This window comes from Cyprinodon variegatus, unplaced genomic scaffold, assembly GCF_000732505.1.
Source record: "Cyprinodon variegatus isolate N-32 unplaced genomic scaffold, C_variegatus-1.0 Scaffold59, whole genome shotgun sequence".
Classification (NCBI taxonomy): domain Eukaryota; kingdom Metazoa; phylum Chordata; class Actinopteri; order Cyprinodontiformes; family Cyprinodontidae; genus Cyprinodon; species Cyprinodon variegatus.
In genome coordinates, this window is record NW_015150512.1 from 1,132,086 (window position 1) to 1,158,898 (window position 26,813).

The 26,813-nt window shown below is 41.1% G+C and overlaps 1 protein-coding gene across 4 annotated transcripts in view; it reads left to right on the plus strand.

Moving 5' to 3' along the window:
- LOC107082714 (transcription factor COE3-like) overlaps window positions 1-26,813 on the plus strand; it is a 119,333-nt gene that overhangs the window by 30,530 nt on the left and 61,990 nt on the right. For all 4 annotated transcript variants that reach the window (XM_015371514.1, XM_015371515.1, XM_015371513.1 and 1 more), the window contains one exon: window positions 5,731-5,799. In XM_015371514.1, coding sequence (XP_015227000.1) covers window positions 5,731-5,799 — 69 coding nt within the window. The remainder of the gene's footprint in view (window positions 1-5,730; window positions 5,800-26,813) is intronic.

The following is a 26,813-nucleotide window of genomic DNA, read 5'->3' on the forward strand; positions in this document are numbered from 1 at the left end:
AAATAATGTTCCTGCAGCAGAAAAAGAATTAAGTTCAAGACATTTTCTACATTTTATCTAAAAGTTTTATTGAGGGCTTAGTTGTTTATGCTGCATCTTATGTGGTTTAATCTGGTGATTAAATCTGATAAATATGTAAAGAAGAAATTAGGAATCGGCTGAATGAAAAGGCAAATCAAGAGGGAAGATTTATGGAAGAAAGAAGGAATAAAGAAAAACAAAAAGAAATATTTATTCCTTGTTTGCTCGCAAGTTAGACAAAAAGGAAATAAAGAGGAGGAGCTATCATGGGACTGATCTGCTCCTGCAGGGCCAAATAACTTTATGCATTATTGTTTGATTCCTTAAAGAATTGAAAGGGTTTAAACTGAACCAACTCTTACCTCAATCGTCAGGGCTGCTCGTTTGTAAATGATCTGAAGCTCATAGTTACACCAATGGAAGATGGACAGAGGTGGCCATGTCTTTGTCTGGAAGTTACCCCCCACCGCCCAATAACCCTGTCTGCCATCAATAGGAGCTTCATCTGCATCACGGCGGCTGTCTGTCTCTGGGCTGCAGTCATTATTTGATGGAGGGAGATTATTGCACAGCTCCTCACTGATGGATGTTGTTTTCAGCCACTAATGAGTGAGCGATTGGCCCATCTTCTGACTCCCTGAGCCTCCCTAACGGCACCGTCCCATCTGAAGACGTCCTGAGATCTGGATGGCTCCAGCAGCTGTTGGTTTCTGTCCATGTAGCTTCATAACATTAAACTTAGCAGAACATCTCCTGTGGATCAGATGTGTGTAAATCCTGAGAAAATCTCCACTATAAATGGTTCCTCCTGTGATCAGAGTTCATTCAGACCTTAAAAAGGTTGTTCTTTTAATTGGCTGAGCCTCCATCCATTTATTGATCCATTTGCTGCAGCATGTGCAAGACCATGTGGTTTATAATGATTCATTAATGGTCGTAATTGGAATTATTGTTAGACGGAGCAAAGAGCAAGAAAGAAAATATGATCTAAATGCCAGGAAATTCATGCAGCTGATCAATAATTCAAGGCCTCATCATCCCAAGCATTTCTACTGGATCGATGGGATGCTGGTCAGAACTATGATGAAAGTGGTATTAAATTAAATTCAGGGCAGATTTTAAAACGTGACTTTAACTCAGTAAATCTGCAGCAGCCCTGCAGGAGATGATTTCCACATGAGTATGTTTGTATAACTGTAATCATGGTAGCTTTAAAGACTTTTAAACCTTAAGATGTAAAGTTTCTTTAAAAGGTTTTAGCTTGATGTTTTCCCTGCTGCACAAGTCACATGAAGAATCTGGATCCAGGGAAGCTGCAGCTGAAACGTTGCCAAAATGGTTCTTGTAGAACGGCTCAGGTTGTGATTTTTCTGACAGTTGGATGCTCTCTGCTCTGACTGATGCCGATAGATTTGTTTGCTTCCACCCGCCAGCGCGATGCATTGATCATCTTTAAACGGCTGATTATATTAGAGCTGGTGGCAGACTTAGCAGTAGCTGCCAGACTGCCAGGCGGTGTTGCCCCCGGCCCTTCCAGAGGCTCGCCAGGTCAGGGCCTCATGCCTCAGCTCTGCCGGCTGCCAGGTTGCAGGCGGCGCTGGAATAACGCTGCTGCAGAGAGGCTCCAGGCCTTTGGGTAATTACAACACTTGGCCTATGAAAGTCATCCTGGCGTCCTGTTTGGTGATTTCTGGCCGCTGCCTTTAGAGTTCCACCGATCCCGGCATTCTCAGGACATCTTTGGACAGCCCCTCAGTTTTACAGACTGAGAAAGTGATTCCCTGAACTTCTCTGTGGGCTTTGAGCACCACTCATCTGAAGTGGCTCCTTAGAAGTAAAAGCTGAATGTTGGAGCTGGATATTGTTTTCTTTGGTTTGTGTGTTTTTGTTTGTTCAGTCTCAGAAAGAACTCTCTGGCAGCCGAGTGACAGCAGCAACAACAGCAGTGTGTTTTATTTCACCTACCCAGACACACACAGAGCCGCTCAGGTCCGTGCGTGTTGTTCCTCTCAGTCATTAGCTGGCCGCAGTGTTAGCCCGCCTGTGGCCCGGGGGGAAACGTCATTAAGGCGGCATTGTGGACGCTCACCCAAGGTTTGTTTTCGTCTTTGGAAAGGGTCCCCAAGTCCCCGGAGGGGCCCCGGCAGTGCTCCTGGGGTCTGGTTTGTTTATAACACTTCTTTGGCAGTTTGGAGGAGGTTGTCACCACAGCAGCACCAGTGGGTTTCCAATGCTAATTGGTCTCCTGGAACTTTCACTAATGGTTCCAAGTAGCTGGGGGAATAAATTATTGTGGCAACAGTCACACGTACACACGCATGCAGCCGCCCAGACACAAACACTGCGCTGATTTTATGATTTTTCTCTACTTAGAGATCAAACAGCGTGATAAATGATTCATAAAGCGTCTCATTTGGCATTCGAAGCCTCGATTTGACGCTTGTTTGTCAAATGGCAATTTGATTCAGGACAGCATGGGGCCAATGCAGGAGTGTAATTGGACGTCACGGGTCAGATGCAGCATGATTAATTTTTAAGAATTACCGGAAGATATGTTAATGCCGTTTCAGAAGCTTGTCAGAAGATTATTGGCAGAAAATTAGATCTTATGTTGAGTGAGCGTTGTTCTTATCAATCATAGATGCTTTTTCACATTAGCATTACAGAAAGCTGGAGCTCATGTGCTGCGTATGAAATTAATTTGGACAAATATCGGAACGTTTCTGTCTCCTTGGAGGACAGAAGATGGAAATGTTTCCTCTGAGGCTAAAATGGGAACGACTTGGATCGTCTGAACTGGATCAGTTGGACATATTAGGTTACGCCTCTGATTTATTGTCTCAACAGTATTTTAATGTGTAAAACTAATTTCATTTTACTGTGGAATTGTTCCTAAAACCACCTTGCTATTTTCCCTGGGCTGTGACTGTCAGGCAGCTTCTGCAGATGATTAATCATACAGGATGAGATGATCTGAGTATAAACTGGGAACTAGCTCTGAGCAGACAGAAGATCTGTTCTGACTCTCCATTAAATCTGAGCTGAAATATTCGTCTCACATCTGCATTAAATGTATTTATTCAATCAAGCAGTACTGATGTTTAATGCATCTCAGTCTTACGGTACATATTTCAGACAGTTTGACAACTCTCTTTGCCTGATGCCTGCTTGTGCCTACAGGCAGTCCTAAGGGCTGTTGAAATGATTGCTTATTTTCCCTTAAAGTGCTTATAGATCTAAGATGGCCTAAATGTCCTTCTAATGAACCAGAGCTGATTGGTGTAGTTACTTCAGTTCTATAAATGTTTTCTGTAGATGAAAAAAAAACAGTAGCTTCTGCAGAATCTTTATACTTTGTCTTTGCTAAAATAAAGCAAGAAAAACAACCATATCTTTATCATTTACAAACATTTAAATTTAATCTCTTAATCTTCTGAATACAGCATTATGCTTCTTCATGTGAGGCAAATGCTGCCTTATTATTTTTTAAAATGTCTTATTTGATTAAATTCTTATAATTCTTTAACATAATTATATATCCCTTCAGGTTTTATATTTCCCCACCATTATCCTGAAATATTCACACTGTTCTCATTAATAGAAAACACTGAACAGCTAAATTTGTCTAATTCTTACCAATTTCTTCCACAAATTTTTGCATCAGAGTATTAATCCCATTTTAAAAATAGCTCCTATTTGCTGCTCAGGGTGGCTTGTTGGTGCGTAACGTCAGATTAAGAGTCTGAATGTTCTGAGAACATCTGTCTGATGGATATTCATTTGTTGGAAGAAGCCATCTGCTGTTCCAAACACTACAACGAACCATCACATGATGAGTCTCAATAGGCTCTGTCGGTCCTGCGCAGCATGCCTAGAACCTGGTGTCCCCTCAGGGTGCAAGCTGCTGGGCTGGTTTTAGATGCAGCAGCCGGCTTCCTCACCCTCAAGCTGCATCGGCGGCTGTTCTGGCCAGAACACGTCCAGTTTGCTGGCTGTCTGTCACAGGCAATAACCTGCATTAGGAGGTGGGGTTGCTGGAGGGATATTATACATTGTTGGGTCTTATCCAACTGTCTGTGACCTCGGTTTGGATTCAACCCAGCTGCACAAAAATAGCTTTTATTGATCCATAATACCCAAGTTTTTTTAAACTAGAGAAAATGTAATTTCTTTATTATAATATATAAACTCTTCTTATACTTTACTGCCTTATTCTTTTTACCTGATGGTGGTAAAGTATCATTTTAGGATAGGTTGGGTTCAACTGTCCTGGACTTTGGTTCTTCACCCACTGGCTGGATGGGCTGGGGTGAATTAACTCTCAGGCCTTCTCAAGGCAGAAGAAAATTTTCATGTAGTCTGATCACCTGGAGGAAACTCATGAAAGTTGCTGTGGGAATTGGGCCATTGCTGTTCCAAACCATCTGGTCCATGAATGGCCAAAGCAGGATCTGCTGTCAGACTCTCACGTTCTGATTCTGCGCTGCTAACCGATCATAGAGAGACAGATCAGAGCTTCATCTGCTGTAATAGCAACTCTGGTCAGAACCCTGGTGGTGAGGGTGACTCTGAGCGAAAAGATGAAGGTCTTCATTTACTGCTCATTCTATGCTCCAGCAATTACCTATAATCTGGAGATGTGGACCAGGACTTGAACAATCAGAGCCCAGGTGCAACATGCAGCAAGGAAGAGGTCCGGAAATTCACGCAAAGTTTTCAGTCAATAATAAAAAAGGCAGCAAAACATTTAAATGCACTGAAGCACATCTTTCATTTGAGCAGAACTGAAAGCAGTGTTTGTCATTAGATTGCGCTTTTATGATTTAAACTCAAACTATTAAACTGAACTAGAGCTAAGCTCATAACAGGACATAACACACCTTTTAAAAAAGTCTGTTTTCCATTTATAGATGTAAACGCACAGCCGTGGGACCATAAAATACATGCAAATCATCTTAGGGCCTCTATCAACCTTACTAAGAATAAGATGTTGTGTCAAGGAAGCAGATTACTTCCTCACTAGCCAGAAGTGATGATCCCTGAGGTCGACCAGACGTAGAAAAACATACATCTCATTACATGATCTTGTATATGTTATAGTGATAAGCATGAAGCAATGGTTAAGCTTACTACAGCACACAGAGTTGTTTAGTCTTGTACAATCCTACAGAGTTTATTTTCAGAAATTTCTTGTTACTGATAAAACTCAAGAAGTTGCTGTTTGTTGTAACTCACTATTCAGTAGGAATCCCTCTTGGTATAGTGATAGTCTCTCAGTGCCTGACAGCACGGTTGCCATGGTTATTTGGACGTATGGAGGTTGCCCTCCAGGTAGTTATACTAGCTTGGAAACATATTTAAATGCTAGTGATAAATTCAATGCAAATAAAAGTAAAATGTGTGATGATGTGAAAACATGACTTAAAACATCTGGATTTCTTTTTATGCACCTCTATTTGCAGTTTTCAACAGCTTTCGTCAAATCAACATCTTTAGTATAGAAACTGCACACTCTTTTGTAGATGATGACCCAGGGCAGGTAGCGGAACTTGGATTAGGACAGGTACCAGGAAAGCCAGGTAGAAGAAGAAACAATAAAACGGGTAGTAGGACATGTACTAAGATATATAACAGGAAAGGTCCTAAAACTAATTGTTTTGAAGATGTTAAAATTTCTTCTGCATTTAAACTTTTCCCTTCCTTTTACAGTCGATGCTGTGACAAGAAGAGTTGCGGGAATCGCAACGAGACACCTTCGGATCCAGTCATCATCGACAGGTAAGGACTCACCTGACCTCAGTTCCTGAGCTGTATGATTATCATTTGTTAAAGATGGATTCATGTTTCTGTTTTTGTGGTTCACTTCATATCGATCTGATGCCACTTTAGTGGTTTTTGAGCTGATGCTCAGCCAGTTGTTCAGTGTGACTCCTGCCAGGGGATGCAGCACCCTGACCTATTTTTAGCCTGTGGACTCAAACGCTGTACGATTTATGCAATCTTGCCATTTAGACATCCTATAAAGTCTGTGTTTGAGTTCAGAAATCTCTGTCTCAGTCTTGGCACACAAATAAAGTTCAGTTGGAGGAAGCGTCATGTAGTATTTGTCATTGCTGCTGCACTGAAACTGGATCGTTGGTCTGAGTCATCATGAAACTTTATAACAAGATATATTTACTAGAAACCGTGCATTCTGTTTGAGGGAGGAAAATTCTGGTTTCTATTGCCTTCAGGGACACAAGCCTATCCAGAAGGTTTATCCTTGAGACAGACCTGATCATGAGCTAGTCCTTGAACACAGCTCATGTTATTTTTTTTTAGTTACTTTAATTTTATTTATTTATTTATTTTAACATAACCAAGCTTCAAGCAGCCCCTACCTGGAAGTTCAGCAGTGTTTTAACTGTGCAGAGCAATTAAAACATGAAAGTGGGTGCATAAAAACATGGAAAACCTTGAGCAGTGTTTTCTTCATCCGGCTGCTGTCGATGCACAGCTGGCATCGCTCTGCTGTCTTTGTTTCTTCCTGCTTTTTCTGTTTTCTGGCATCTCACTTCTTTCTCACCTCTTGTTTCCGACGTCAGGCTCGTCTGTGTGAACGGTTTAATCAACACCACCAAGACAACATTTCCAGTCTGCAGCGCTAACCTACAAATCAGATCTCTGCATTCCCATACTGCATGTTTAGGTCTTTCTGTTGGATGTTGAATGTTGGAATTTTTTGTGTGTTTATTTAGCTGAAAGACCTGAATGCTTCCTTGTCGAAGAACTCTGCAGGTTTCACGAGTTATTCCTGATTCCTGACAAACTGCTGACTTTTCTGCACCTTTACATGGAGCTCCGAGTTTAATTTCAAACAATTCTCTCATCCAATGCCACATTAAAGCCTCCAGAATTCCCACAGTGTGAATATTTATCCAATCAGACGCCAGCAGACATCGTCCTCACTGCCCGCTCTGTCCTTGGAGTCAGCGTCTGTCTGTCCCATATGACAGCAGGCTGTGATTGGCTGAGTAGCAGCGGTGGGAGTCGGTGACCTCAGTGGAAGCTAGTGGGGGGTTATTTCATCACTGAGTCCATGTTGGCCTGGTAGTGGCCTTGGTCTGCAGCCAGAACAAACACACAGGTGAAACACGCTTTCATCCGGCATGAGTGCTGGCACATGTATAGGAGACCATGCATACGTGTCTGAACATGCCAGATACACACAACACTCTGAAACGACCTCTCACCTTTTGGGGAGTGCGTGTGCTCTGCTGTGTTTGTCTGATGGTGTTTTTAGCAGTACTGTCACCTCTCGATGTGTTTGGTCACACATGAGATGGACTCGGCTGAGAAGGTTTTTCACAATGAAGCACAACCTCAGGAAATAAATGTGACCTGATTTTACAGGAGAGACGTTAAAGGGCAACAGATGTTCAGTTACAGAGAGTACTTCATTCCCCATCGACTTTACACCAAGATGCAATCACCTAACTTAAAAAGGCTTTTCTATTTTATTTTGTCTTATTAAATCAATTGATTCTGAATATTAGACTTTAGGCAGAAATGAGCTCATAACCTCTAATATAGCAACATAAATGTTTCATTTCAACTGTTAAGCAGAGTGGTAAATGTAAATCCTTTGTTGGCACCTGGGGAGCAGTCTGGAGTTAAGGGTCTTGCTCAGGGACCCAAAGTGGCAGTTCATGGGAGTCTGCGGAACTTGAACTCAGAACCTCCGGGACCCAAGGGCAATGCTCTAACCACTAGGCCCCCACTGTTAAGCACAGTGGTGGAGGAATGATGATGTGGGCTTAGAGTGAGATCATTGAGTTCATCTCAATCTCATCTGTATACCAAGGTACTCTAGAGTCCAATGTGACTGTCTGTCAAGAAGCTGTAGCATAATCCAAACTGGGTCATTAGCAGAGCCATTAGCTAAAGCTCAGCAACAGATCTACAAGAGAATGAATAGAAATGAAACAAACAATTGCTTTATTGACCTAGTTAAAATCTAAACCTTAGTCTGATAAAAAAAAAAGCTGTGATGGGAGCTTTGGAGAGGTGAGCAGAAGCTAAATCAACACTGGAAAGATGGGAAGATCAAAGTTCTGTGAAGTGATGCAAAAGACTGCTGAACGTTCTTCTGCTGGAGGAGGTTCTACAGGCTGCTCCTCACTGAAACAAAAATTATTTGCATTATTTATATCTGGTGTTCAGCACTACAGCTTAATGTTATTATTCTGTCTTCAGATTTATAGCTGACTTTATAACTCCTTAGCAAACAAGACAATCCAGAGCTCAGAACGGGAAGCAAAGTTGTAGTTGAACAGACTTCCTGCTTGCCTTTTTGAGACAGGGTCTGTTCTGATGCAGCTTTACCAGGAGACGGTCGGTATATGCCTTCATACTGACCCCAGCATGTTGCTGCTGATGGAACTCCACTTTCTACTTGTCCTCGTTGCTCCCTGGTTGTTTCTCTGCATTTGGCCGCTATAATTAGGACACAACAGGACATGTATTCTAGTCCACCAACCCTGGGATTGCACACACACTCAGACAGACACACACATCTGCATATTAATGGACACGCCGGCGTATTTGTGTGGATGCGCTGTCAGTCCTCTGCTGCTGATTTACCGCAGCTTCGGTTGTTTCGCTGCATTTTAGAGGCTGTTAAGAAATGCAGGGATTTATTGCTGCGGTCCAACACACACCATTGGCGGGTGTGTGGAGATGGTTGTTTTTAGTGACCCAACATGCAAATGATGTGGCTAAGGGGCTACAGTAAAGCAGGCCTCTCGCTGAAGTAAATCAAACACTGTCTGTTTCCTAACTTTGTTTTTTCATCACCTCTGTTTCACTTTCACTTTTATCACCTTTGGTTATGTTTCCTCCACCTATCACAACGTGGAGTAACCTCAATGCCACTTCAATTTGAGTTCAATTTGAGATGTGAGCGGTTACGGCCTTTTGGAAGGACATTGGTTTTGGTTGGTTTAAACAGAGCTTTATGAGGACTTAAGCTCAGAGTTCTAACGCCTGCTGGTAGCATCCGCATCCTGAAGCTCTGAGCATCACCTGAAGGTCTCTCTGACAGCCGCTGTGTGTGTGAATATAAATGCGTGCTGATGCTCCCCTCAGAGGTCGCTTTGTTTCCCTAGTTTGCCGGTTAATGGCTGAAATCCTGCCGAGGCAGCAGAACACGGCGCTGACGGATCGCCACGGCTTCACTGTTATTGCCCGCTAATATTGCAATTAGATGGGTGGCCAAGTTGCCCGAGCAGGGCAATAAATTGCCACAGAGTGTCAAAATGTAGGAAGAGGCTGGGCTCTAATTACCCGGAGCGCTCCTGTTCCCCGCCGCCTTGGCCCCCGCCTCCTCCCCCGCCTGACCATCACCTCCTGCTTTAATGGGCGAGCCTTACATGGAGGTCACGACCCCCCTTAGAGACACTTGTTCCTCCAGCACCATTTGCAGCTTTGATGGAAGCACTGGGGAGGTGAGTTTAGGGTGATAGAGATCAACCTCTGACCTTAGAAAAGCAGCGGCCTCACTCTGACAACACGCACTAATCTGAGTGGGGTCACAACATCTGAACTGTAGATCCTCAGAATAACAGAACAGAGGAGGCTTATTGAAGGTAAACCTATCACTGGTCACACAGAGAGGAAAGAAACCTCACAGGACCATGAAAAAAAGAAACACCCGACTGTCTGAAAATAGGGCGGGAAAAACTAAAAGCCAAGTCTAACCTCCACCTTTGCTCATGGATAAACATTTCACTCAGCTGCTTCTCCAGAACCCTATCCAGGATCATGAGATTCTGCTGCTACTATACAATAACCAAAACCCTCCAAAGAAGCGTTATGCTTAGTTCTGTCTAATATATATTTTTTAATTCGTTAGTCTCCTAGTTTTGGTGCTCTTACTAGGTGTCTGTCCTGTTGCGAGGTATTAGTCCAGTCTTCTTGTCAATGTGAAGTAAAAAGGCAGATGTTGCATAAGCATTGGACCACTAGTGGGTAAAGAGTTTCAACCCTCCTGATTAGAACAGTAAACAGCAGCTTCATCATCAGAGATTTTGTGTTGTACACTGAAGAGTCTCGACTCTGTGGGTGGGTTGGGGGGTGGGGGGCGGTATCAGTCCCTGTGGACCCTCCTCAACAATTGCGGCACATTGATCGGGACAGCATAGCCAATTGGAGCCACACAGATTAACAGTATAGATTAACAATAAAAGCAGGACAGTGAGGCTACAACAGAGAGAAGGTAAAGATGGAGGATACAAGAGAGACTCATGGGGCAAAGAAGGCATAGAGGCTGCTGATGTAATGAGGAGGGGTGTGGGGATTATGGTGGAGACGAAAAGCTGTGGACTGGTACTTAAGTCACAGACAGTCCACATTGGAATATTTAGGAATTAGGGAATTTGAAGACTGGAGATCAAATCACAGAACCCCACTGGAGTTCACTGAGGTGCTGGAGTGACCCTCCCCTCTTGTTTGTAGCAACAGCCTAGATGTCTGGGTTTTTGATTTTTTCACAGATGATGAAAGGAACTTGAACACCTGGCTTTAGTTATTCAGATCCATGAAGCAGACTGCTATCATACCAGTTTGATCAAAATCCATAATTCAATATGTGAAAGAGGAACAGCGAGATGCGCTTTGTGCAAGAGTCGCAAGACCTTTGTGCCTTTTCACCTTCTGACTGGGTAAACCAAAGCACAAGGAGTAGCTTCATCCAGTCGAGTCTAAATGTTCTGCTAATTGTCCCTCTTTTTCCCAAACGGATTTGATGGGACCAGGCTCAGATTGACCAGGTATAGCACTACATCAAAATTGCAACACGTTAACCTTCAAGGCTAGACAAATTAGTTGCAAGGTGCTGAGCGAGGAGCTGTGGTATTGCACAAATTTAGCGATTGACAAAGACAGAGTAGGCAGGGGTGGAGTTAGTAGAAATGAAGATGCTGATGCTGTGTTTGTGAGTGTTGATTAGGAGGAATAGTGAGAACCTTGGTAGAAGAATGTTAGAGGAGGGGGGGGGGTAGTAGTGACACTTCTGGTCACTACTTTAAAGTAGACAAACAGGTAGTATGTGAGGAGAGAGCAGAAAGACATGCAGCAAAGATCTATTGATATGGATTTGGTAGAGCTGCATAGAGGACTAAGGCCCCCATATCAGTTTGGACACTCTACCCCTAATCCACTGCCATACCCCATGTAGAACATCGGGTTAGATGGAGACAGGTAAATTTTGGTGAGGAGAACAAAATAATGTTTTTGTTTTGCAAGTAAGAGTTAATACAATGCTATATTATTAGTAGTAAACAGACATAATCAAACATTAAAGATAAATAAACGTAGCATAAAAAGATAAAGAAAAAAAAGGAAAAATTGTCAACTATTTGATTAACTGATTATTATTATCAGAAGAATTGAAAAAGACATCAAAAATAAAAATAACTAAACTAGATTAAATAAAGTAATCAAATAAAAAATGTAAAAAGTATAAATAAACCGATTTATGAATCACTTAGTTTGCTTTACAATGAGTAAATATGGTAAATGGGTTTTAGCAATACATAATATGAAATTTAAAATATCTACATAAACAAGAGGAATAGATATTAAAAGCTCACAGAAAATAGCAAACAATTTATATGACTTAAGAACAAAACTATTATTTAATTAAAAGATAGAAAAAATTAAATCACTATATATATTTTAATCGATACAGTATGGTCTTTAATGTCTAAAACAAAACAGATATGATCAAATGTATTTCACAGTTTAGAGATTTCACAGGAGTGAGTGTGTATGTGTGTTATGGGTGGACTTTGTTACTTTGTTGAGACAGTGTCAGGCCAATTTCTGTTAGTTATGCCACACTGTAGGGATTTACAAGTACTGGAGGACCACTCCATTGGTCTCCATGGGAACAAATTGCCTCCTTGGTTTTGGGGGTTGGGCTCTGGTCTAAGGTGAGAATTTAGTTTAGGTATATTTTGGTAGTGCTTAGGGTAAGGGTCTGGGTTAGGCCATACAGCACAAATGAATGGAAGTCAGTGAGGGGTCTCCATAAAACATGGAAACAAAAGGGGTGTGTATGTGTGTGTTTTATGGAAAGAGGGGGTCTCTGGAATGTAAAATATAGATGATGCAGCAGGTGGTCTGATGGTTAGACAGAATAATTCATTATTCTGCGGGTTCCGCGGGTTTTAAGACTTGTCCCGTATGGTTTTGGGTTCTGACCTGGTTTTACATTCTGTCTTGGTTTTTGGTTTCGTCCCAGTTTGAGGTTCTGTCCTGGTTTTAGGTTTTACCTTGAAAACAGTCTAGACTATATAGTGTTATTCACTTTTAGGTGTCTTTATACGACAATGAGCTTGGATGGTATTCATTCTGTTGATATACCATACGTGTGCTATAATGGTAATCTCTTTGCAAAAAACAATTAGAAGTCCTTAAAACCGATAAATCCTCGCCATTCTACTAGTCTTATGTTTTTGAAATTTAACAGGTGAGTGTGTACAAACACTTTCTGGTTAATCTCCACTGGTGGCACTCATACTGCACATGAGACAGAGCTTTACCCATGCATCTACTTTGAAATGTTTCTATATTGTGCTGTTATCAATGAAAACACCTGACACTGTGGTTTACTGGAACATAATAAACTTACAGAACTTCTCAGTTGTTCCCCCATAACATTGGTGTGCATAGGGCCTAAGACCTTCATCGTCATCTATCTGTTCTCTCCTCCTTCTGACTCTTCATTGGATGGAAGGTGATTTCATCAACAACTGCCTGTTTGATGCGTTGCAGAAAACTTCGGGACCTGCTCCACCTTCTCTTCATTGATTAATCTGAGAGAGAAATTATTGATCTCTTTGCCAATCCCAATGTTGACATTCAAACTCTCTGTGGAAGACGTGTGGGGAGGTCCAATCAGGTTCCCACCACCATAAACATGGGCAGCTGCATCAGTGTTTTGAACAAAGCCAACAGAGTAAGAGATTGCATTTAATCACTACATTTAGGCTATGACTTTAAGTGCCTACATGAATTTTAACATCCCTCACTACAATTACTGTATCAGTATTTCAACACTAGGTATGGGAAAAAATCCTAAAACTTATCTAAAAATTGAGAGTAAGGGCAATGTGCACACTACAAAAAATAATTTACCCCAGACTAATCAGTAAATCAGATATGGCTACTGCTCTTTATTCTCACCCAACATTTCAGGGAATGTGAAAACTTTAATAACTACAAGGAGTTGACTCATTCACACTAACACAAGCATTTTGCTGCAGCCAGATCTTTGTGAAACAAAATAAAATCACAAATTAACTAGGACTGAACTGTGCAATTATTTTGCTAATTGATTCATTTGTTGATTACTGTTTAGATTAATAATAATCGGATAGCAAAAATTTTATCAAAGAAGTTTTTTTTGTTTTTTTAACAGAAACCAGGTGAAATAAAAAATTTATACTTGAGGAGTTCTGGATACAGTAGATCATATTGACTCACAAAGAGATTTTTATCTCTTAAATATTTAAATAATGTTTTACAATTTTGGCATAATTACTGCTCCAAGTGGGTTACTCTATCAGGTAAAGGCTTGTTTTAAAGTGTCTATCATGTACTCCACTTAACAATTTATAGATTATTAAAGATTAGGATTATTTCAATAATTGAATAATCATAATTAATCTGATCATTTTTTGCAGTCCTTAAATCAAGTTATTAACTAAAGAGGTCTTTGAAGAGAGAAATCTACTGTTGATGAAATCACAAAACTTCTCTGCAGTTTTCATTGATAGGTTGGGTAGTTATGTGGAATCTTAATTTAATTTGATTGTAATTTATTATCAGAGACCAGAATGGGTTTCAAAAGAGGAGCTGGCACAGATCAGAAATAATCTTTAGCCACAGTAGTTATCAGAATCAGAATCAGAAATACTTTAATAATCCCAGAGGGAAATTACTTGTGTTACACGCTCAAGTTACAGTTTTATATATATATATATATATATATATATATATATATATATATATATATATATACAACCAACCAGGCAAGATATCAAAGATGAAAATATATACACATATAGTTCTATTTTAGTTATTGCCATTAAACAAGAAAAGGAAAATCTAGTTTTGTTTTATTGCAGTTGTTTTTTATTCCTTGTATTTTATTGTATATCTTTATACCTTGTCACAGCATGACTTAGAGGTGTCAAACTGAAAGAAATTTAAGTCCAGGATTAAAATCCATAAAGTCTCAGACACCAAACATAGATCCGCCAGTGAAATCAGCTACGCATGCATTCATTTTTATTCTGTAATTTATTTATTTAGTGTTGATGGTAAAAAAAAAAAAAAAAAAAAAAAAACTGTCCAAATGTATAGTTGAAATTTCTAGTTACTCATTTTCATTTTTCTCTTTTCATAAAATGAATTCCTTTTGATTTGTTTCAGCTTTTTTTTATGTATATCCTAAAATCTGTGATTTTTTTTGTTGTAAAATCTATTCAAGAATGAGGTCAGTAACAGATATTTCTCTCCCTACCTCCAGTGTTTTACCTGTTTGGACTTTACCTGGTCTCAGGTATGTCTCAGGTGAACACCTCTCTCTCTCTCTCTCTCTCTCTCTCTCTCTCTCTCATTTTCTTTTCTCTCCCTCTCTCTCTCTGTCCCTCATTTGGCTGCTGCCTCACCAACAGTTGTGGGGGAGGTGTGTGTTCATGTTTCGTCTGCAGCAGTGTGAAAAGTGAAATGTGAGGCGGGCGAGTCCAGACACAACAGCAGCAGGAGGGGAGATGGAGATACGGGGGTGAGGTGGGAGTGGTGGATTGGTGAGATGGGTGGGTGGGGGGTAAGGTGGAGAGACTATTGATTTCTGTATAAAGATGAAGAGCATTGATATGGGGAAGAACAGGTTTAGGTTCCTTAACTAAGAGAACTTTACATCCAATTATTGCAACAGCTCCTCCCAGATAATTCAGCTCAGTTCTACATGCATTTAGAAATGATATTAATAACCTGTCTTGATAATTATCTGTCTTATAATAAGATCAAATCAATCAGTCAAATAATTAGAATTAGATCTATAAAATCTTCAATTTTGGAGGCAGCACAAACATAATATAGTTCTGCCATTCATTGACTGAAGCAGAACTTTGCTGCTTCCTCCTAGAACAGAGGCTTTAGTATTGCAGCAGCAACTAATGTGCATGTTGATTGTTGACCTGCATAAAGACAGTAGAGCAGGAAACTAGAAAGGGTTAGAGACATGATTAGATTTATATAGATTAATTTATTTAAAATCTTCAAAACCAGCTGATATTTTTTTCTAACACATACTACCTTATCAGGACACTCTGCTCCTTATGGGACCCAAAGCTTAGTTCCTTTAATGTTTTTGGGTCAAGGGTTAAGAAGAGAACTAAGATGTTAGTTGAGTTTAGACCAAGTTTACCAAGTTTAGGGTTAGAAATGAATGGAAGTCAATGCAAAGTCTATGTAGAGACAGATAGACACGAGTACTCAGAGTTGTGGGAGGACTATCAGCTTCTGTGTTATGTCATGTTTGTTGTCTCCTCTTTAATTGACTGAAAATAAAGCAAGAAGACGTTATTCCTCAGGATCGTACTAAACACAGGGGTGGTGTTGCAGTGAAGCAGAAGAGAAAGAAAAAAAACTGAAAAAGAAAATCTTCAATTCATCGAGATCACGTCGATAACACTGTAATATTTATGAAGGCTCGATGCCAGGCTGCCCTAAAACCCAAACTCCAGCAATCCTGAATTATAAATTGGTATTGATTTGAGTGTGTGTGTGTGTTTGTGTGGAAAAGGGGGTGGGGGGTGAAGGGGGAGGGGGGTGTTGCAGAAGGATACAGTTTTGCTCAGATACTTGATTGTTTTCAACATAGGCAGGAAAAAAAAATCCAAATCTGCTTGTTTGGTGTATGTCTGGGGGGTTTGCATCAAGCAACCATAGCAGTAAACACTTTCCTTAGGCTTCAGTTAAATGTACTGACCCTTCAGAATAAAAGATGGCTCATTTGTTTTTGGAGGTTGCTCTGAAACATAGCAGGTCAGTCTCAGGTTAACAAGGTGAATACATGAAGTTCATCAGTGTTTTAACACATGCACAGCCTGATCATGCTGTTCCTGCATGATCAGGCTGCAACACCCTCTAAATAGTCAAAGTTTAAAGTTATTTTGTGTTTCCTAAAACCTGTTCCTAAATTTTGCTGCTGTCTCTGTTTGAAACAGAGCAGTCCAGCTGCTCCAAGCACCTTTTATAGCCAGGTCGTAAAAAGGTGAAAAATACGTGAAAGTCAGAGGAAGATCAGGACATCATAATATACATTCTCATAATAAATTGAGATAATTTCAGAATCCAAAACAGTTTATATTTAGAAAAACTTGATTATTCTACCCTTTAATGATGAGCTTTCAGTTTTCTATGATATTAAGACCATAAATGTTTTCAATCCCGATCCGATCAAAGTTAATTCACAAACTCCTTAAACTGTAATAGCCCTAATTTCCAGTGTATAAGAGAATTTCAAGTTCGTCGTCTTGGTTTGTTTACTTGATACTTTGAACATGTTAACAGTCACACCATCCACAGAAACTTTAAAACAGATTAATCTAAATGTAATGAAGACCCCTAATGTATGCTAATGGAGATGAATTTCCAGGTGTCTCATACATAAAAGAGCAGGTAGTTAGAAGTATCATTAAATCTGGAGACTTGTGGCACACAAAAAAAAGGTGTACAGGTGTACTGTATAGAACTGTCCTAATTAGTGAAGTTGAACCCAGCTCCAGGCACCAACCTGGACCACCTGCTCCCCACCAATAGATACACATGCACGTGGTAGTAATACCTAGAAGGGTCCCATCATGTCTCCAAATAACTATGAAAATAGGGTTCAGTAAGGCAAACAAATCCAGTTTTAAGTTTTATTGGAAATAGTTTCCTCTGGTATCAGTGGAGCAAGTGAAGATTTAATGCTGTTAAGAGGAGCTGAATTCTTAATAATAATTGAACTTTACTGATCTCACATTGGAGAATTTTTTCTCTGCATTTAGCTCTCCCCTTGGGGAACAGTGGACTGCCATCATGGGGCGCCAGGTGAGCAATGGGGGATTAAGGGTTCTTGCTCAGAGAGCCAGAGTGGCAGTCTGTGGGAGTGGGTTTCGAACTCACAACCTTAGGATTCCAAGCTCTACCCTAGGCCACCACTCCCCTTAATTCATTATGATGAGTGAAATGTTATGGTGAAAGCGTCAGGGGCAGAGTTATTGAAAGGGTCATAGGATGCTCCCTCAGTATTCTCACAGCAAGACTTTTACACAAAGCTTAACGTATTACGGGGTTTTCCTTCAGTATAATTATGAATGGCATCATGCATCTCAATGAGATCCTCTCATTACATTACAGATAAAGGAGTCACTGTGCAAACCTGAGGTGGAAGCGGAAGAATATATTCAAAAAAACCTCTAGGGAGTTGTGATGTCTGGGAGACAGTTGGACCTCCAGTTTGGTGGAGGATGTAAACTGAGAAAAGTGAGATTTAATAGTTGTGTCATTTATTAATGCTAATTCTAACCATCAAATACTTTACCACCTAATAATAATAGTGCAGTTTTACAGTAACTCGGCTGTAAAATGGGAATTTCCTGATAAAATGAGTTTTATTGCAGTGGTGTTCTAATATAGACCCAGAATATGACTTATGGGGCCAACTGAAGAGATCAGGTCACTTTGTTCAGGATTCTTATGCAGTTATCATGAAGAATGTGTAGAAGGCCTGCATGCTGGTGTCAGAGCTGCTGTCAGCTGGATAAACTGGTGGATTTATCAGATGCAGCCTCTCATAAGCTGGAATCAAATTCGGATCACATCGAACCTCCAGCCGGTCTGCCTGGCCGGTGCTCCTCCATCATGGCTGAAATACTGAGGATGGTTTTGGAGGCAATTGGAGCTGAAATTTGGCAGAACGAAGCAGGAGGAGGAAGAGGAGGAAGAAGAAAGGGAAGGGGGGGGTTATCCTCTGCCCGCCCGCAGTCGTCTTTCTTCAGCCTCGCCGTAAAACCGCTCTTAGTGGGTAGTGCCATCTGGACGGGGCCCTTGTGGAGGCGTAACGGGGGCCAGAAACTCGGGGTCGCGATGCTTTACTGCCCAAGCCTACTGCCTGCAGATGGCAGCGGGCGTGCCGCTGGAAAACGCCAAGGTCGCAGCAGCATGTGGCGCAGTGGAGGGGAGAGCTAAATGGTAGCGGGGATGGAAGTGGGGGAGGAGGGGAGGCACCGCTGGAGCCATGGCAACATCAGGGCCGTGCTATGCTACATTAAAGAGCAGTGCTAGCTTGCCATATGGGAGGGATACAGCTATCAAAGCTAATAGCTGTTAGCTCAACACACGCATACCACACACACACACTGGCTAATAGAAAACAAAGTTTCTGTCAGTGTGTGTGTGTCTGAGCTGGCAGCTGGTGGACAGAAAAGACTCTTTACAAAGGAGTCTAATAAGAGAACAGCTGAGGAGAGAACTGACTTCAGTCCAGCGTGGATGAACCAGAAGATTATGACCACTGATGGCCATACCTGTCACTGAGGGGCAGATCAGGGGATGCAACGATCTGATGGTTATCATCCATATCAGCAACTTTTTGGGGCATTCCCAGTCTGCAGTACCCAGGACAAACACAAACAAGCTGCTCCAGGTCAAACTGGTTCTGACAGACGGTTCCAGATTGTTATGTCCGGTTCAATGCTGCAGGCCGCCCCGGGGTTCCATAATGACTCGGGTCCACCCAGCACTTCTATACAGACACATGAGCCTGGGAACTGGACCACTGAGCAATGGAAGAAGCTGGCTTGGTTGGGGAGAAAGATGTAATCATACCACCAGGAGCCTGGAAGAAGCTGGAACTGTTGAAATGTCTCCCTGAACCAAATGATATAAAGATCATCAGACAGGTTTTCTTCTACATTTGGAGAAAAAAAAAGGATTTTTCTGAGCTAGGGCATGTTTGTTTCTGCTGACCTTCCCTCAGATCCAACTTCCCACTCCAGCACTACCTCGGTTCAATCTCAGCTGCTGTCACCCAGCGTTTCAGGTTTTCCTCTTTTTGCTGCAGAGGATTTCTTTTTCCAGGAATCTTTGCTGCAGACTGTTTGCTTGCTCTCTGGCTCTCACCTCTTCAGGTAAATTGAGTTTTCAAGGTGAAAGTCCCATTACAGGAGAAGGTTGACAAATTAATTTGGTGGGCGCCTTGTTGCGCTGTGAGTAGCGATAGTGACCAGCCTGTCAATTTGAGAAATGAGGTGGAGCTCCATGAGCCAGATGGGGGAGAAATTGAACAGCACATTAGTTAATTACCTATGCAAATCATCACCAGTCACTGCACCTTAACTTAAGCCTGCAGGATGACAGTCAGAGAACCCTGTTGGAGAATTTTAGCTAATGTTAATCCAGGTGTTCACACCCACCCAACTCACCTGCAGCAGCAGAAACTGGGTCAGTCTAGTCTGCAGGACCAAGTGGGTGTCTGCCACAAACTCGCCGATTTATTCGGGATCTAAACCTTTATCAGATTGATTATATTGTGTAAAACGAAGCCTTCCTTTCCTGGTGTTTTACCATAGTATTTACCCTGGTTTCCAGTCAGTTTAGATCCAAATTCTTATGAAACATGAGGATTTAGACACATTTCAGCTAAATAGAAAGCAGACGCAGCCGTTTCAGGGTTAGGTCCATTCATTTTTCTGTATGTCTTCTCCCCTCTCCCCATATTATTTCATTTCAGACCACTTTTAAAATAAAGGAAAGTAGTGCTAATAAAAATCAAGCAACAAACCCCAAAAAGCACCTAATTCATTCATTGTATCTCGGTGGAGAATTCAGACAGTTGAATGAAGTGAAACAAAACATTTTTTTTTCTCCAGAAATATCTCCTGTGGTTGAGAAAGGCAGAAGCAGGTAAAAGGAGGTTTTATTTTGTTATATCAGGCAGAACTTTCTCTTTTCCTCCTCCTGCTCCTGTTCCTTCAGTTGCTCCTGCTTCTCTTGTTGATTAAGGTTGTTGAGGGGAGAGTTCAGCTCAAAGGGGATCTCCTGACATCCTCCTGGTAGTTTTTAGCTCTTTTTTGACTTTCTAATGGATGTAGAAATCTTTATCAAAACTGCCATTTCTTCAGAAACATCTTTGATTTTTTGATGTTTGATGGGAACAACACACCGATTGCTGTGAGCCAAACAAGAACAAAGCTCTAGCATCCAAACACAACTTTAGCTGTACTGATGAGACCTTGGATGTTTTTGTCCTCTGGGGTAAATTATTACTGTGAATCTATGGAAACCATCCATATGTAAGTGTTCATCGTAATAAAATCCTACTGGGTTCTAATCTAGGAATTAATCGGATTGAATGTTTCTTTCCCAAAACTTCATCAGAGATCAACCTCAAAGCCTCAACAGCTCATTGGTTTTCTAAATGTTTTATTATTGCTTTAAGTTCATTGTGAAAGCTTCACTTCATCTGCTACCTGAAAAGTGTTGGAACACCTACCGGAAGCCAATATTAGTAATTAGTAGTAATTAGTATTAGTACTATTTGTGAGTTCTGAGTCTTTCTGGACCTGTTTTATCGATACTGACCTTCAGAGGTGTCCTGTAGAGCCAGTGGCTCTTCATCTGCATAGCAAACCTCCTCCTCCACCTCTTTCTCACTACCCAGCCTCTAACCCACGGCCAGGTGTTCATTTAACACCCAATGGCGGGTCTGTAAAAATGCCCAAGAGCCCGCTTCGCTCCGCTGCCAACTCAGTCAGGATGGTTCTGCCAAGACCCCCTCGTCCCCCATAAACCTCCCTGTTACCTTCTTTGAGGCTGGCGTCTCCTCCTTGTCCCCTCCTGGTGATAAACAGACGTCCAGCAGCTGGACACTAATGACTAATTTACAGCTGGATGGAAGGGAAGCAGGATGGGACACATTTGCTCTGAAAACCCTGTTAATATACATGTTTCATAGTCTGAGAAGATCCTGGTGGTGAATTAGAATCAGCCTGAGCTTTTTACTACTTGTGAGGCCAACTGGAAAGATCATCTTTTAGTTCTGTTTACTCAGGAGCCAAACTAAAGTTATCCATTAGTAACTGGTTCATAAATAAACAATAAAAAAATATATAAAATTATGGCTCAATTTGAATAATTTTGGAACTCAAATGGTGGATGATAAACTTTTCAAGTTGAAAGTTTAGTAAACCACAAAAAAAGGATTAATTTGGTATCTGACTCGGATGTCTGGTTTGTGTCTCTGTTGAAATTAACAGTTTAGAAAATAAAAACTATAAAGGTTCATTTAGAGGCATGAATAGAACTTCAGATGTCTAATACAGCAGAGTCCTGCCCCAGTGTACACTCCTTTCTCTCTTCCGTGACATCCTAATCACGCCTCCCTTAACTCACCTGTCAGAACTAAAGGTGATGGTCCAATCACAGAGATCACTTCTGGATGCTGGGAAGTAAAAAATAGGCGGAGAGGAGGAGGCAGAGTTAGAGCTGGAGCTCCTGGTTTCTCCTCTGGAGGTTCGATGTGCGTTAAGATGGAGGAGAGCCGGGGGCGCCGGGGCACCTAGTTAGGATTCAGGTGTGTGTGTAGGTGTGTATAAAGGAAGTGAGAATGATGGACTGCACTGTGTTAGGGTGTGTGTGTGAAAGTACAAGCATCGATCCATTGATCGACGTCGGTGTGGCTCTCCTGGTGCCGGCAGGCTTAACTGTTGTTACTGCTGCGGCTGTTTAGCCGTCAGTCATTAATTAATGCCCTCACACTGTGAGCTCTCTGCAGCTGTCAGTCACCCCCCTACAAACACACACACACACACACACACAGCCTCAGCTGTGACTGATAGCCACTCAGAGTGTTTGATTCCTGCCTGTTGACGGTAATGAAGTGGGGACTGAGGGTCGTCTGCAGCCTTTGATTTCCTCTGTGGCTCAGTGTGTCGACACGCATCGTGATCCGACTGTTAAAGAGCCCTGCTTTTGTTTCCCTACCTGCATGTTTCTGAACCGGGGTCCTGGGGCCTCGACCGGCCCCCTCCGTGCTTCAGGGGAACCCAAACTTAAAGCTGTGGCAAAGAAGAGAGATTTTCACTGTTGTTTGTGGGAATGTTTCCAGTTAAAGCTGAGGTTGGCGGTCTGACATCAAATCAGTGGAAAGTTTTAGAAACTAGATTAGATTCATAATGATAGATGCAGGAAACGAACCCTTGATGACCCAGGTGTCTGTAGGAAGATCCTAACACCTTTATCGGGAAGAAAACTAAGCCTATACGGCCGATTATCATAGTTCTGTTATTTACTACTTTCTAATGAGGCGTGTGCAGAAGTACGCTGAAGGTAAGCAGATTGAGCAGCAGATTTCTGTCATTCTACTTATGGAGACATTAAAAAAAGCTATTGGAAGTTGGAAAACCTGCATCCCTCCTTCAAAAAAGTTCTGCATCCAACTGAAATGTGCTTCTTTGTCAGAAAAGGTTCTGACATTTTCAACTTGGTTGCATTCTTTCTGCTGTAAAGAGAGCATCTCAAAGGACACTGATTAGGAGGTACGTTGATCTAAATAAGGAGTAAATTAGTTAAAAAGCTGTCAGTAAAATATAGTACCCACAGTTCTCCTCCTAGGTCTGCAACGTCCTTCAGTCCTCATCACAGTAGGAAAACGGTAGACAACAGATCCTTATGGTGGATCCCTATGGCGTTCAAACTGACTAAAACAAAGTGTAATTCCCAACTAAACAAGAAATTTATATATTTTAGGAAAATCGCTGTTGTATAGTTTTACCCATTTTAGGTAAAGACAATTTGCCTCTGCACAGCAAAGTCAACTTGCTTGATGTTAAAAATAAAATGTTAATTTAACACTCTTTTTTTGTGTACCGGTAATTCTTTTACTTGATCACAAGAGATTCAAGCATTTTTGCTGAAACTACTGGATCACCTTCAATGACTTATTGTTTTTGGTTTGAGGGATTAGAAATGACTGTAGGACTTTATAGCTACTAATTTCAAAACTAGAGCTCTATCAGGCCTGGTGGTTCTATGTGATTCAAGGCTTTTACACCCTTGCACACTTGTAGCACAGAGAGAGGAACATCATTAGGGGGGTCTGTTGAAAGATTTTAGGGTCTTGAATACCCTCCAAGCAGACAGAGTCAAACAAAGAGTCAATCATACAAACTCCTTATTATATTAATATAGGACCTAACTTTAGTCATAGAACAATGCTTTCACAGCAAATCATGGGAAAACTTATGTTATCAAATATATATTGATCATCGAGTTTCTCAGTTGTATCAGATAAGTAATATTCCAATTTATCCTTTTTGATAAACGAAGTACATTTATTTGTTAGATGCCTGATGATTGCTCAACTAATGCCAGAAATGACCTTTTCTAGCTTTGTTTAATGATTAATGGCAAACTGTGGAGAAAACGTCATCCGTTCATTCAGAATTTCCTGTTGGGAGCATGTTTATTTAATATTTTTGTAAAACTTTCCTTGGAAAATATCCAGTGTATATCAACATTTGGCAACAGACCTGTTTCCTCCAACTGACCAATTCAATGTTCATTTAAATGTTTTACATTTGCTTCCAAATAAAATGTGGTAAGCATTTGGGGGTCTTACTGTCCCAGGATGTAGCAACAATGGAGTGATTACTCAGTTTATTGCAGCGGGGCCCCTTTGATGAGAATTGACCAGCTAGCTGAGATTGATAGTCTCTTGAAAATTCAAATAAATCATTAACACAATTTAGCAAGTTCCATTCCATTCTCCAGTTCTCTTAATCTGAGTCTGTGTATTGAAATAAATGTTCTCATTGTTACTTTCCAGGGATTTGTGTTTCTTTTGTTCTACTGTCTATTTTGGATATTTTTTTGTAGTTATCTAATGTTGTATGAACTTGTGGGACAAAAATTGCTTATTTCTTTTCCGTTCAATCAATTACTGTCCAGATCACGTGGCTGTAAAACAGCACAATCAGCCCTCCAAGGCTGGACTTCATATTGCTCTGATGGTCATGGATCACTTGCAATAGATGTTGATTTACTTTCAAAACAAAGAAAATGGCTGCTGCACTATTCCATCCGATTAGAAAATCTTTCAATCTATCATAAAATATTTTTCAGTTTGATGCATGTTTGTAGTTGTTATCCATGTGTTTCGTTCAGCTATGATGCTGATTTCTCCTTGCTGAGTGCTTGAGGAGAAATATTTCTCACAGTCTGGTTTGGAAACAGCAGAGCTCACTGCACTCAGCTCTGTTTCGTGTCACAAATCACTTGGAGACTTTGTCAGCCCTTGACTCTGTGGAGATCCCAGGGGATGTCCTGAACCGCCCTTGTGCTGCTGGTTCTCATCACCCTCATTTTTTACATATGGTGAACAAAAACCCTAAGAGTCTCTCACACTGTCCATCAGAACTTTGTTTTTTGATTTTTTCTTCTTTCCCCACAAAATAAACAGATTTCAGCAGCAAAATTAAGTTGTCTCCAGATGTTCCAGATATAGTTTTACTGCTCCTCAGTAACCCCTCTGACTAACAAGCCTGGAGTCCTTGATCGCATATGTCCAAAATCCTGCTGTAACAAACAAACCATAGAAACCTGAAGCTTCAACAAAGATCCATACCTTCTGTATAGTCATTGACCAATCTTGTGCCACCTAGAGGCTGTTCTAGGAAACAAGTGTTTAACATATCAGAGACATGTGAAACATTTTCTCCACATCTTTGTTATTAAAAGAGAGTAAATTAAGAACTCAGTGGGGCAGAAAATACCTTAAAAGCTGACCAGCAGTAGTAGCCCTGGTGATGATGTTATGGGATGGTACTTTAATGTGAGCAGAACCTTTTAGAGACCAAGAAGATTTTCTGGTCCAAAATTTAGACCCAGATTATCAGCTGTTTTAGGTGCCCAGAGTTCTGACCCATTTTGCAGCTCAGAGGGAGGGGATGTGCTGCAGCATCTGCTCAGCTTACATCTACAGGAACATTTTAGAGGAACTTATTAGGACAATCTGGACCATCCCACCCGGGCCTAATCTGAGCGAATCCAACTTTGTGTTTCTTAGTCTGGCTTGTTAGATTCACAGTGAATGGAGCCCAACGGGTCAACACTAAAGGTCAGATTTCCTGATGTACCTGAATTGCTCATCTACGCTTACGTAGCTGTAACAGAACCATCATTGTGGGAACCCATTTTCGTCCTTATTATGATGCTAAATGAATGGAACCAATGTAGTGATGAGGTACACTGGCCAGATTACTTAATTCTTATGAACAGTGGCGTTTGATCGGATCAGAATCTAGACACATGAGGTCTTTAGCATCCTGGAGAAGGAAATAATTATACACTTGTGGGGAATGGTAGCCCAGTGGTTAATGCATAGGGCTTGGACTCCTGAGGTTCTGAGTTTGAGCCCCACTCCCACAGACTACCACTCTGGGTCCCTGAGCAAAGACCCTTAACCCCACCCTGCTCCCAGGGCTCAGCAGAATGGGATGGGTTAAATGCAGAGTTCATTTTGTTGCTCTGTACTTGTAACAGTGTAATTACAATAAAAGCTGGGAGAAAACCCTACAGGGTTTTACAGAACGATCTCCAGTTTTCAGCACTTCTGGGAAATAACTCATGCATGAAGTCTGAAATATTGCAACTTCTTTCTGTACTCAGTGAACTTCTATGTTGTTTAAGGTACCAGTGTATGTAGGTGTCAGACAACTAACAGATCTCTGGTTCTACATGTCTGATTGGAGAAGGTCTCATTGGGTGACTCTTCTTTCTGTCAGAACATGTGATATTTTACATTGCAGCTGATGTATGGTTACATTAATGGAGGTGTGTTCCTCTCTGGAAAAGGGAAAGTTCTTGGATCCTGCTTGGTACATATTGGTTATTTTTCTGCATTCACAGTTTTCTGGATTTTGGTCTCCATCTGGTTGTCTGCGCCCATGCTGTCTGCTGCATCACTCCTGAATTCAGCCTGAAGCACATCTGTGTGACTCTTTATCACTTCCTTTTACTGATCACCTATGGACTGCTGGAGGTAGACCCCTGGCTAGGATTTGAACCCAGGACCCTCTCGATGCAATGCAATATTGCTGGTTGGGAAACTTGGGCTGAGGTGCCTTCATTGTGAATGTTTGTTGTCAGATGATCTTGAAGTGTTGTTTGCATGGTAGGCCCCCATTCTGTCAGTTTGACTCAGGGCAGCTTTTGTAACAATATAGCCTATCTAGGACTTAGACTAACTTTATAGCCATTTTGTTTACACCGAGTGTAAATACAAAACAATATTATGTCGCTTACAGCTTACAAGGAAAATGAGCAGCTTAAAACAGTGAAATGAACACCCCCAGTGTGTGAAACAATTGTAGTGGGAATTGCTTTGGAGTCCCTTGACTTGATAAAGTACTGTACAAGTACAATTCATTTACTACTGGATTTAAATGTGTTGCAAAGCTCTATTTCAAAGTTTTTGAAAAAGACTACAGAGCTGGTTTTAGGTTAAATTTACTTACTTTGTTTTTTTTTTGTTTTTTTTTTTACATCAAAACTATGCAAATACAGCTTTGTGCAAGTAAACTCAGAGATAGAAAAATATCTAGAGTAATTTTTAAATACCGGTAAGACATTATATACAATCTCTCACAGTTACCTTCATAGGGCTTTTGTTTTCAAAAATCTTTTTGAAGACC